The 14,259-nt window shown below is 35.3% G+C and overlaps 1 protein-coding gene and 1 long non-coding RNA gene across 2 annotated transcripts in view; both read right to left on the minus strand.

Moving 5' to 3' along the window:
* Nucleotides 1-698: 698 nt before the first annotated feature.
* Nucleotides 699-2,833, minus strand: LOC105537379. Its single transcript, XR_001005703.1, has 2 exons — nt 1,303-2,833; nt 699-1,267 (listed from the first exon to the last, which is right to left on the minus strand). It is a non-coding gene; the product is annotated as an uncharacterized LOC105537379 (long non-coding RNA).
* A 3,242-nt stretch (nt 2,834-6,075) lies between these two features.
* LOC105537381 (F-box/LRR-repeat protein 4) overlaps nt 6,076-14,259 on the minus strand; it is a gene marked incomplete at its 5' end in the record, with an annotated part of 31,920 nt that continues 23,736 nt past the window's right edge. The window contains 3 exons of the mRNA XM_011976952.1: nt 6,076-6,597; nt 7,576-7,888; nt 12,215-12,286. Coding sequence (XP_011832342.1) covers nt 6,434-6,597; nt 7,576-7,888; nt 12,215-12,286 — 549 coding nt within the window. The remainder of the gene's footprint in view (nt 6,598-7,575; nt 7,889-12,214; nt 12,287-14,259) is intronic.

The raw sequence follows: 14,259 nt of genomic DNA on the forward strand, positions 1-14,259 counted from the left end.
CTGGCAAACAGTACAAATCTTAACTCACCTTCACAGTGTCTGTCCATTAGTCTTTTAAAGTCCCTGAAGTTCAGCAGTAAAGAAACCTAAATGTCTTGATACATAACCATTTTGGGAAATTGTACTGTGGTTGTTTGTATGCCTTTTCTATACCCAGCACCCTTACCTCAATCTGTGCCTAGCTCAAAGCTATCAATGTATTTTTGTTGTCAATATATATTGACTAAACAGTGTCATTCATTCCATCCTAGCTCACCAAAAGTAGTTTGGGGCTAAGAACTGTGGAACAACAGAAGAATTATAGTAATGAAGGGATTGGTTTCTACAAAAGGCCAATACATGATGCTCTGGGAGTAAAAGGAGGAAAACGCTGTATCAAATTTTCGTTTAAGTAGCAAATCAAACTTTTAAGTAAGTAAATCTTAATTTGGAGGAATGATTGAGAAGGTAGAAATAAGTAACAGTGTGAACTCAGTTTAGAATGTAGTTGCAGACTCCTGTAATCTCAGGGTTTAAAATGCACCCAAATTGATGTCATTTCACAGCATGTGGATGGATTGTTAAGAATTCTGTACACAGGCGATGGCTCCTCATCTAGGCTGATAATTTCATAGGGGCTGTGACACAAACCTATTTTCCCAAACCTTCCGTTATGTTCAGCGGTGTCCTGAAATGATCAATTTTGAAAGTGAACTAAAGAGATACTCAAACTTATTTTACTACTCTAAAGTACAGAATACAAACAACAGAAATCATTAGATATTGAACAGCATTTTTATGTAAATAAAATTAAAATATCTCAGTTGTCTGTACAGACAACTTCATTTGTAACAGAGACTTGTTTTATCTTTGGTATATTCTATTCTATCTGATATGACTACTGTGCTTTTAAACGTTTTCCTTAAAAATTTTATAACTAATACTTCACTAATTACTTTACCAAATACATAGATTAAAATATCCCTAAATGTCAATTTTAGCAGGACTACCTTTTTCCTTTCAAAATGTAGTCAAATATACCTTTAACAGTATTTATATGTACAAAATTTAAGCCAAATACTCAAGCTTACAGGCACAGACCTTGAGTACACTTACTGCTGTGCCAGAGGAGTAATCTTGGCCCCATCCCTACTTATAAAAAATAAAATCATGATCTTTGATTAAAGCAAATGACTCTTAACAGAATGTGAGCTATTGCCAAAAAATCACTCTAACAGCTATGGTTTTATACTCACAGCCTAGGCTTCTAGTAGTAGCCTAGTTATTGCTTATTTGATAAGTCAATGCCAATGTTGAAGTGACTGAAATTAGTCTCTAAAAGGAAATGAGGTGATGATTGGCAGTTAATGGTCACTGACAAGATTTTTAGGGTAGTTATAAAGTTTCTCGGAAGTATCAATATCAAATGAGCTAAAGGGAGAAAAGTAGATGCAGCACTGATGTGTCAACAATGACTTTGAAAGTGAAATTTTTGATGTGTCTGTAACAGATATCCTTTACTAGCTGAAAGAAACAAATGAAAAGCCAAACATTCACTATTAACATACATGGGGCCGGACACAGTGGCTTATGCCTGTAATTCCAGCACTACAGGAGGCCAAGGTGGGAGAATTACTTGAGCTCAGGAGTTCAAGACCAACACAGGCAACATGGCAAGACTGTGTCTCTATAAAAAATTTAAAAATTAGCCAGGTGTGGTGGTGTCTGTAGTCCCAGGTACTCGGGAGGCCGAGGTGGGAGGATCGCTTCAGCCTGGGAGATTGAGGCTGCAGTAAGCTGAGATCATGCCACTGCACTCCAGCCTGGGGCAATAGAGACCCTGTCTCACATATGTAATACACACACACACATACATACATATATACATATATACATGGTAGCCAAGTGTAATTTTTACTGACTCTTTGGTTAGTGTCATTACACTTGCACATATGAGTTTTTAGTCTTCAGTTAATTCCTGGGAAATGCCAAAAAATAAAAATACTGCCACAGAGAAATTAGTTTTTCTTTTCTACATATTGGCTCAAAATTAAGCACCTGAATATTGTCTACATTTTGTACTTTTAAGATCTTATTTCAAAACAATTTACATTGAGAGGATTATTTATGTTTTTAAACAGGATCAGGGATATCTTTATTTTTAGACTCTCGGAAGATAATTTACCTGAGCAAAATGCAAAGATAAATAATTATACAAAAATTTAAGTCAGTTGTCAAAACTAACAATGCGTCATCTGGCTTCAAAATTTAATGAACAGAGAGTCTACATAAATATCTTTCTTGTCTACATATCTTTCTTGTTATGGTAAACACTTTGTTTTTTCTAACAAAACACTGCTCTTCATTTTAAAACCTAAACGGCAAAATGAGAAAGGTAACAGCGGATTAACAGGTTTGAATGTGGTTTATAAAATTTGGAACTGGCAAGCATGGATTAACTGACTCGAAAATACTCTGGAATAGGGGTCACAGATTTGGTCCACAGGCCAAATCCAGCCAGCTCATAAGAATAGTTTTACATTTTCTAATGGCTGAAAAAAATCTAATGGCTAACAGAGTAATATTTTGTAACACAAGGAATTATGTAAAATTCAACTTTCAGTGCTCATGAAATTTTATCGGAACATGGCCACACTCATTCGTTTAGGTATTGTCTATGATTGCTTTCACAATAGAATGGCAGAGTTGAATAAGTGCAAAAGAGGCTTATGTGGTGCTGTCATCATTTTGCACTGCTCCTTGGCACACTAAAAACTGCAGTAATGCAGTTACCAACATTTTGAGTGCTACATATATTGTCATACCACAATATTTTTAAATTTATTACTAGTGCTTACCCATAACATCAAAACAAGAGAAAAAAAGAAGAGTAGACTTGAAGTGACATTTTTAAGGCACATTAGTATATGGATTTTTAAAAATCAGATGAGACGTCAGAGTATGATGTTTAATATGCAATGCCATTAGAGCTGTTCTTAAAGAATACTATATAGTGCAGTCAGGGGCGGTGGTTCATGCCTATAATCCAAGCACTTTGGGAGGCTGAGGTGGGTGGATCACTTGAGGTCAGGAGCTCAAGACCAGCCTGGACAACATGGTAAAACCCCATCTCTACTAAAAACACAAAAATTAGCTAGGCGTGGTGGCTTGTGCCTGTAATCTCAGCTACTCGGGAGGCTGAGGCAGGAGAATCACTTGAACCTGCAGGGTGGAGGTTGCAGCGAGCTGAGATCGTGCCACTGCACTCCAGCCTGGGCAACAGAACAAGATTCAGTCTCAGGAAAAAAAAAAAAAAAAAATCAATAATGAAGATAAAGTCGCAGCCAAAGTGATTCAGTTGTTAACCAAGCAAGGAAAACATTTTACTAACGATGACTAAATTGTGTTTGATTCCATCAGCTGAAGGAACGTGCCCAAAGTAAACTTGCTTAAGACTATTAAATTAGCCTTTTGGCAAGAATGGATGCTTTAAGAATTGAGAACACTGGGAACAACATCAACAGTCAATAAAAAAGGCAAATGACCCTGAGTGGTTTTCCTTGGCTCTTGATGAGTCAACAGATGTTACTGATACTGCCTAGTTATTGCTTATTTGATAAGTCAATGCCAATGTTGAAGTGACTGAAATTAGTCTCTATAAATTATCTGTGTGGAACAATTACAAGCATGAATATTTTCTAAGAAGAAAACACAAATTTCATGCAACCTGAAGTAGAATCTGCTAAGATGTGTTACAACTGGTGGTGCTAAAATGTGTGAAGCAAAAAGATTTAAGTTTGTCAAATTTTTTAAGCCAGTGAAAAGGTAAGAAGGTATTTAAAATCTATGGTTATTTACTGTATTATTCATCAGCAGGTACTCTGTGGGATATATTTGACTCAACTTTGTATTATTGAACTACCAGTATCAATGGTGAACTTCATTTGCTCTCATAGTTTCTGACAGATTAAACACCAATGGTTCAGTTATCTTTTGTCAGATACAGAAGATGAATGTTCCAATTTGCCCAACCACACTGGCATAATAGTGTTAGTTCTATTATGAGCTTTTACGTGCAGGGTTGATATTGACATTTTTCTGAAAAAGAAGACATGTCCTCAACCACTATTATGGAACACTGAATGGCTTTGGAATTTAGCTTTTGCTCAAGACTTAATAAAATTTTGAAATGAATTCAAGCCAAAATTACAAGGCAAAACAAGTGTTTACATGTGAAACATGTCAACAAAAGTCATTTTGATGACAACACTATTTGAATTACAAGTAACAACAAGCTGCTTTACACATTTCCTGTGCTATCAAAAGGTAAGACAACAAAGTGGGATCTCCATTCTCACACAAATTTGTAGCTCACACTATACTTCCCATTTGGAGTTTGGAGTTTGCAAGTGCAAAGGAAATTTCCATTTTTCAAAATCGATTTAACCCAGTGCAGTTGAGAAGCTCCTACCTAATCTTCAATTGGAAGTGATTAAGCTGCAATATAATAACATGCTAAAAGGAAAATATCCAAAGAAGTTACCTTTGAAGTGATGAATATGCTCAACAAAAATCATATTCTCATGGATTATTTAACAATACCTATCTGCAACGAATTTTCAGAAGATACGTAAAATCTTATTACAGATCAGCATTAGCAAGTAAGTACTTATAATCAACTTTAATGACACGAAACATTAACTTTGATCCTTCCCCTAAATAAATTATTTTCATTGGTAAACCCATATTACAAAAAGATAGTTCTCAATTATTGTTTTGAATTTTGTCAATAAAATTTTTGTGCAAATGTTATTTCTCTCCAGTTATTTAAGTACCTACATAACAATCTCAGTTTTACCTCTTAGCCCACAAAGCCTAAAACATTTACTATCTGGCCCTTTATAGAAAAAGTTTCCTGACCTCTGCCCTAGAGCCAGAAGCTACCCTGAACATTTAAAAGCACAGGTTGAATGCAATGCCTCAGAAGCCAGATGGCCTGGGTTTATATGTTGGCTCTGCCACTAGCAGCTTTAGGATCATGAGTAAATTCTTCAATCTTTTTTTGCCTCAGTTTCCTCATCTGTAAATGGGGGTTAGTAATGGCATTTATCTTACAGGGTTGTTGTGAGAATTGAATTAGTAAATGCAAAGCACAAGAAACAGGGCCAGGCACAAAGGAAGCATTATCCTCATATGACTACTGAACACTTGACATGTAGCCAGTGCAACTGAAACAGTGAAGTCCTACTTGAATTCAATTAAAATTAATAAAATAGCCACATTAGCAGCTATTTTAGTGGCTACAGTATTACCACAGTTCTACAGGATCACGCTAGGGTGTGCGGATGCTGGAATATAACCGTTTTGCACTGAGTAGGACAATGAATTTCGTTATACTACAGTTAATATTAGTTTTCTGTTCAAAACAGCTGTGCCTTTCGTGCCACAAAATATTTTCTACTTTCTCAGTAGCAGAATTAATTTTTTAACAAAACAATGTATGTTTTTGTATAATTTGTATAATTATATATATATATCCACATTTATGTTTTTAATATATAAAGAAAATCCACATATATTCAGAAACCTCAAAACTTTACCTTTTGCAAAATGTTAAGGCATCTGCTTATAGCAGTTGGAAAGCTTTTTTATTTAGTAGTTTACCTCTTATTCTTGATTATACCAAAATTTTTATATGGGCATTATCCAGTAGTGAAATAGACAAAAATATCAGAAGAAAAGTGGAAACACTACGATTTTCTTTAAGAGAAAGGGACTTGCTACATTGCTCAGGTTGGAGTGCAGTGGCTGTTCACAGGTGTAGTCGTAAGTACACTAGAGTCTCAAAATCCCATCTCAAGTAATCCTCCTGCCTCCACCTCCTGTGCCACTAGGACTACAAGTGTGTGCCACCACACTTGGCTAGAAAAACTACAAATTTTCCAGTTGAACAATTAATTCAAAGAAATAACCAAACAGCTGGAAAAGCATGTCTCTTTCTCCAACTAGCTCTGGCCATTTTGTACATACTGAACAAAACACTTGCCAGGTCACAGGCTTAATAAGACATCTTTACATGGAGGTGTAAAAAATTACTTTTTTTTTGCATAAATACCATGATACTTTATTGCTTAGTGTTCCTTTGAAAATAAGTTAGCATGTTACCATGTTATTCTTTTATCAATCATATTATTGACTACAGCATATCACTGATTAACATAAGGTAAAAATATCATCCACTCACATATTCCTGAAGAGAAGTGCTTGTAATATTTTATGAAAACATTTGTGCACATTTTTACTTGATTTAATGGACAGTCCATTTCATATTTTTCTTCAAAATCTACAAATATCTTAATTCTTACCATTAAAACAACTAAAACCAAAACCCAAAACCAATCCCAAAATAAACCCCACCAAAGCACATTAATTTTATTACAGAACATATATTAAGTCACTGAGTAAAGCTCTTTTTAATGAACACTTTTGGAAAGCTTGCATTCAGTTCTAGCACAGCTCTGTTATCAATCTGCGAACAGAAGGACACATCAAGTAAAGAAAGATCTTTACAAGATTCCAGGAGTTTTCTTAAGGATGCCGGACTTACCATTCTTGTTCCTATTTAAGGAAAACAAAACAAAACAAAAGAACACCTTAAATATAACATTTATATAAAGTGCTAACAATTAATCCATTCATGATTTATTGTTTGTAATGAACCTGAAATAACCCTTTACAAATTAAAATCATTTTTTCAAACATAACTTCATATTGAAATGATTTTGTTAAGAAAAGTAAAAGTTGAATTTTCCAGCCATTTTAGCATCTAGGACCTGAATCTTGCCAATATCCTACACACTATCTTCATTCCTACCTCCTACCCCTTCAAATCAGCTCCTCCAGACTTTCCTATTTCTGTCTCCCCAGTTCAAAATGGTTTTCATCATGCATTTGATGTAAAATGTGCAAGTGCGATGTGACTTCACAAAGTATCAATTGTGTGCACAATGATAACTACTGTGACACTGCTAGCACCCCTGGCTAAAAGTAAGAAGTAACAAAATTATATAGGGTTCCTTTCTGATGAACGCAGTAAGGATACAAAAAATCCCACAGTTGGAAAAGATTTTCAATAGATCTGCATGGGGTAGAACTATTCCTAAACACTAGAATTATCAGGGATAAAGATTTCATAATATTCCTTAATCAAGAATTTTAATTAAGAAACTTTAAAAAAAAACTAGCTTGAATTCATTATACAAACGAATCAATTTCTTTTCTCTCGTTAATAAAAACAGAGAGCACAGCTCATGTAAATTCTCACTCTTCCAAGTAGACCAAGAATTAATGGTTAGAGTTTTTGACAGTTTCAACTATAAAACTCTGTTACTGTCCTCACTATTTTATTAAAGTACATATATAATTATTCCCTATATTAACTGATCTATCTTGCATTTCCTATCAAACCAAGCAGTCTTATCAGTACAAAATTTTTATTGAATCCAAAAATTTTCTTTCTGCTTACAAAAAGTCTGAGATTGGCTTTTATGTCAAGGAAACAGACATTTAAAACAAATTCATACATTGCATCCTTACCTAGTATGTCCAGCTGCTGTAACCTGGTACAATTACATGCCAATTCTTCAATGTCTGTGTCACATACAGATCTGTTAGCTGTAAGAAAGAGTTTTTGCAAGTGTGGGAGCTGGCGTGCCAGTCTGGTGAAGCACCCGGTGCTGCTCTGCAGAGTTGGGCACCAGCCGAGGTCAAGTTCCTCCAGAAGTGGACACCCAGAAGCCAGTTCTGCTATTCCATTCTCAGTAATATTCTTACATCTCCATAGATCCAGGGTCCGGAGTTTTTTACACTTGGCTCCTATCATGCTAGCTATCACATCATAGTCTTCAATCTGGAAATCAAATTCCAATCTTTTACATGTTATGCTCAGACATGCAAACTGTTAAGAGTAAGTCAGATTCTTAATTACAACCTATTGCTTTGCTCCCATTTAAACAAATCCACATCCTTGTTAATACAGATCTGCCCACTCATCTCGCGGATCTGCCACCGTTTCATAAAACAGCCAGGAGTACTCATTTATTTAAAAATCCATTTAAGAGAACTCCAGACAGAAGACGTTAATGAATTAAATCCCAAAGCAGTCTGAAGTCTTTGGTTTCTCATGAAGAATTAAAGGATTATGTGTTCTTCTTTTATGCCCACCATTTCAACCTTGCTGCTGCTACTCATTGACAGCACCTACTTTCTTCCATGTTATATATGGCTAATATACTTTGGCAGGTATATCAGAACTCCCTGATGTGCATCTTGTAGGCTCTAAAACACTATGTGGAAATGCTGATAATACTAATAAGGATACTAGTTTTGGGTTAAATGAGGCATTTGGGGACTGCACATACAACATGAAAATAATGTAGATTACATATGTTAATCAACAGTCAGTTATTGGAGGTGTCCAGTGCTTACCTCATGATTACAGGATAAGACTCTACTAATCAAGGATTAAACATTTCAGTTCTTGGGCTTTATATGCTTTAATAATGTTCCTTTAAATAGGTTATTTTAAGAGGTTCATTTGATTTTGTTAAAATCAGATATTAAAATTATCACAAGAAATCAAAAGGAAACAAAATAGTAAACAATTACACTGATTATTTCCTTTTGTTCTTTTGTTTAATTGTATTTTCAACAAACATTTATGCACCACTCCAGATGCTAGGACCAGCAGTAAACTGAAAAAAGGAGAATATCGTCCACATTTTTGGGAAAGACACACAGACTAATTAAGTAAGGAAAAAATACATTCAAAGAGTGACATATGGTGGGAAAATAATAAAACAGTGATGTGAGAGTGATCAGAGTGTAAGGGGTTGACAGAAGAGGTGGTAATTGCTGAAATCTCCAGGAATGAGGTTGATGCATTCGAGGAACAAAAATGAGATCCATATGGCCCAAGGGCAGAGTCACGCAGTGGCCAGGCCATTTAGACCATGAAGGAGTTAGATTTTTCTTTCAAGTACTAAGGAAGTCAATGGAGGGTTCTAAGCAAAGGAGTGACATATTATTATTGACATAAAAACCGATGCAAAACCACCTCTGGCTTCTGTCTGGAGGATGGGCCGATGGCGGGGAGGGACAGAGGAGGAAGCTAATTGAGGAGGCCTGCAACAGTGTAAAGGACAGATGACACGGGCTTGGATTAAGGTAGCAATGGTGGAATTGTAGAAATCTGATAGATTTGGGGCTGTATTTTTGAGGTGGAACCAAAGGCTGACAGATTAGATATAGGGGTAATGATTTCTAAGGTTGTGGATGTCAGTGTATGTATGGTGGAATCATGCTGAAGTCCACGAAAACAAGTTTGGGATTTCCTTCATCGAGTATACCTGAACAATACAAAACTGTGGGTTTGATAATCAGGACAGCCAATTAGCTTATTTAGAAAACAAAAAATTAAAAAACTTTCTGAAACCCATGATTCTGATTGTGCCCAATCTGTGCCTGGCCAATCTCAGCAGCATTTGAACAAATTCTCTACCAGCAGAGAATACAGTGAGAAATTCCCTCAAGAGTTTTTTGTTGTTGTTGTGAAATTTTCATAGCACTACTCATGCCAAATTCAGGGCTAGGAAAATAAAAATGAAACTAAATACTTTTTACTGGAACAAAGGCAACCTATCCCTCCTTTATTAACTATAATTCCTTCTAAATTTTAGATATTATGCAGGACTCCTTTTCCCCAAAAAATATTAGACATATTTATTTTCTTATTCATTACCTAATTTTAAAAACAGGGCAAATGCCACAGAGGAACCATCAGCAAGAATTTAAGGGACCTGACTAGGATCACATAATTAGCAGGAAACTTAAGAAAATACCAGGCAGGTCTTACGATTCCTTAATTTAGGCAACTTTAAATCACTTCAATCAGCACTATATAATAGTGAAATTTAAACTTTTTAAAGTCATTTTTTAAAAGTAAAAAGAAATAGATACATTTTGTCTCTTTCTCAATCAAGAGAAAAAATAAGTATTTCTAAGGAGTCCTAAAAAAATGTTTACGGCATTGACTAGAATATTCAGGTTTATTACAGGTGAGACACTACTCCTCAGAAGTTCTTGTCACTGCAAATCTAACTGGCACTTGTGGTACAAAGATTAGTTTCAGAAAAAAAGTGACACAACTAATTTAGTATCTACATTAAACTCACTACAGAGAAAGTATGCCATGAGGTGAATACTCAGCAAAGGTATATAATACACCACAATCACCATGGCAAAGTCAACACAGTGCTCTATGTGTGTATACTGTGAACAGTTGCTTCATAAATATCACAAATCTAAAAATTGCTATTATATTGACAGTCAACAATAAAATGTAATATAGAAAAATGAGTTCAGTAGTCAGGCAAGGTTTGAAAACACTGGTTTTAGCAAAAGTAAACAGTTTCTTGGTTGTAGGACAAACCACTGTAAAACTCTAAGACCAGGCTGGAGTGCAGTAGTATAACCATAGCTCACTGCAGCCTCGAACACCTGGGCTCAAGCAATCCTCCCACATCAGCCTCCAGAGTAGTTGGAACTATATGTGTGAGCAACCATACCTGGCTTCGTAATTTCATTAGGAATCTCCACTCCACTCCCAAATACACAGCCTTTAAAACTGATTATCCTTTAGAGCTAATTTTCCACATGTCAACTCTGGAAAATGCTAACTTAAAATAATATAATTCCAACCATATGCATATATATAATTCCAACAGTAAAGCATCTATGGTCAGAGGCTTGATTTTCTAAGGAATGTTGCTCCAGTTTAAGGGGAGGTAAATAACAAGCAGAATACGGTACGTCTAAGCAAAGTTAAATGGTCCTTACCCATCTAAAGAGGGCAGGCTAGCAATAAGGAAGATCCAAGTGGCAGTAACTGGCTGGTTTGTTGTGACAGAAAAGGCCATCAAATGTCACCGGGCCCATCAAGAGTCACTAAAGAGACCCACAGAAGCCTATCAAATGGCTTACTATGGAAAGAATTTGACCAGAAGTGAGGAAAATCTAGTGGGCTCCCAAGACTGTTTCTAGAGACTGAGACGACCTGTGCCCATACTTGGGGTTTAATAAAACCTAACCACAGAATTTTAAAGACCATGGGGACACGGAGATAAATATGTCATCATAAGAGGCCTATTTAGTCTACACTGCCAAATCCTAGGGCATTTCTGAAGCCAGGCTGAGCTCTAAGAGGTGTTCAAATGGGACTTATTTTAGGTCAGGGACACTGTCTACTGACTCTAAGCCTAGCATACCAGTTTTCTAGAATCTTGCAATCATTTTGCTTATTCAAGTCTTCCTACTAAGTGAATGCAAGGCAAAACTGGAATGGTCTGGGGATCTCCTAAACCTACATTGTTTTAGGAAACAGAGGACAAATGAGGAGGAATGAATTCTTCCAGTCAGTTACACTGAAAGATTCACTTACGGCATGTGTGCACACACACACACGCACATGCACACCTTCTCCACATAAGATTTCTATTGTCCTTTACATCTCAGTATTATTTAAAAGCTATGTAATTATGTGTTTAGATTAAAAGATTTAACTCTTCCCATGAGCTCTTTCAAGGTCACATAAAATCATATTTTAAATCTGGAAGGACTTTAAAGTTTATCTAGTCCAACAGTCCCTAAGCTTTAGATTTCACAGACCAGTAAAATTTCCACACACAAAAAAAGAGTTCCAATCTTTCTGTTTTGGTCAAATCTTTCTGTTTTGACCAATAAGGACAGTAAAACAAACACAAAAACAAACAGATAAAATAAACCTATCTATTATCATTAAAATTTCAAGAAAATTATCTCAGGATTTAAAAGCGAAAATAAGCTTAGCGAAAAACTTACTAAACTATTGGCATTTGGGTATGACTAACATCTTAGTGTGTGAAGAAACCTAGAGAGGTGATTAGCTGTCGGAGACAACATCTGGTTTGAGGCAGAACTATACTATATTCCACCACACTATACTTCTTTCTTTGCTCTCCTGGACAAATAACATCAGTGTTTCAAAGACATACTTTTGAAAGCAAGGGACAAAGAAGAGAACCATAAATCTGAAAACCTGTGGGTGTGTATGGGGCAGGGTGAGTCAGGATATATTTCATCCATAGGAAGAAAAAGAGAACAAGTAACTGAGAAGTATAAAGAATTCTCAAACACTTACCATGACACAACTGCCCAAACTGAGGTGCTGAAGCTCTGAACAGAAGTTCAAAATGCTGAGCAGTGCTGTTTGCTGCCATTAGGGACCACATCAGAGGCAAATATGGAAAGTGAATGAAAGTGAAACAAAGAGAAGAGGTCAATTAGACATTAAAGGCTGTCACTGCTTTTCCTGAAATGCAGCTCAAAAGCTAGGTTACAGAGTCCACAAATGCCATTTAATGAGTCCCCAGAGGCTCCACCATTGATTGGCTTGGAGTCAAGGTAATCATTACTAGTCTCCATTTAAGTCGTCACTTTGTATATGGTTTTGGATGCCCTAAAGATACCTATATTCCCTATGACCTCTCAGTTCATTTCCCAAAGGTAAGCAATTTGAAAGTCTGGCTAAGATTGAACACCAAGACAAGCTAAACCACTCCTCCCTCCACAAACAGAAACAAAAAGACAAAAAACCCACAGTAGGCTGGTGACACTCCTGAAGAACAGCTGCAGCTCTGACATTCACTGATCAGCTGCAGCCTGATGGAACTGCCAATAGAGTCGCCCCAAATCAGGATTGAGCTGGTGACTTTAATGTCAAAGGATTCTCTTTGCTGACAAGGATACCAACAACCATTGAGCACCTGTCAGTAGCAACATGCTGACTGAAATATATATAACATGCACTTTCTAGTCATGTTCCTGCCATTTAAGCCCATCTATCCTGTGCAATGAAAACGGTCTCACCACTAAAGAAATCCAAAGACTGCTACATAATCATGGCACCGTGAAATACTTTTTAAAACATGTCTGCCTTGAAAAACTGTGAAAAGCAAAAAATGCAAAATATTCAAATTTCTAATTTTTCTTTTATCAATTAAGGAGAAAACTATTCAAACTTACATGGCAAAATATCTTATACAATTTTAATATATTTAAAAATTAAGATATTATACAACTTCTGTAAAAATCTATTCCAAGTGTTCAGAAACTAAAAAGTATCAGTTGAGGGAGAGGTGAAGAATGTGTCAATGAAAATGCAAAACATTTGGTCAAATCCCAGATAAGATTCTCATTGAGAAAATAAAGTAATAAAATATATCTCATAATGTAAGGTTACTTAAAGCAAAAATAATAATAGTTACAATAGGTCACAGAGCGCTATTATACTTGTCTAATTATTTCATCATTGAGCATTTCTTTGAATTTAAACAAAAAAAGTTTATATTGATTTTATACTTAAGTTTCAACATAACAACATTTGTAAAACAATCCCATGTAGCTCTCAGAATGGTAACATTAGAAAGAGTATATAAAGATAATTTAATTTTCAGGTTCTCCACAATACTTAGCCATGTGAACTTATTAACAGATAGGAACATAACATTAGGTTTTTTGTTTTTTTTTTTTAATTACAGGACCACATCCATATTAAAAGGTTGTTTTATAAGATTTTCCCTTAAGTAAGATCCAGAGAATATTAGATTTTTTAGAAAGAATGTCATAAATTTTTGTTGGCAAGAAATTTTAAATTAAAAAAAAAATACATACATACACACATACAAATAATTCACAGAACTTGTTTGGTAATTTATTTTTAAATTACTTACTATGAAGAATCTCAAATACACAAACAAGTATAGGTTCCAATATAACACCCATGTAGCCACCACTAAGTTTTATCGACTCTTAACATTTCGACATTCTTTGCTTATCCAGCTACATTCTTGCTTGGCTCCATCCATTCACATACTTCCTCAGAGGTAACCTTTATCATGACTTGGTGTTTAAAACATGCTTGAAAGTATATAATTTTACAATACATTATATATCCATAAGTAGCACATAATACTGTTCTATATAGTTTCTATATAAATGCTATTACAATGTCAATATACTTCTGCATCTTCTTCATCAGTGTGAGGGACCTGTCCATGTAAATACATATAGCTCTAATTCACTAATTTTTAATGAAACTTGTTTGGTAATTTACTTTTAAATTACTTACTATGAAGAATCTCAAATATACAAACAAGTATAGGGTCCAAAAGAATGCCCATAATA

This window comes from Mandrillus leucophaeus, unplaced genomic scaffold, assembly GCF_000951045.1.
Source record: "Mandrillus leucophaeus isolate KB7577 unplaced genomic scaffold, Mleu.le_1.0 Scaffold1716, whole genome shotgun sequence".
Taxonomy (NCBI): domain Eukaryota; kingdom Metazoa; phylum Chordata; class Mammalia; order Primates; family Cercopithecidae; genus Mandrillus; species Mandrillus leucophaeus.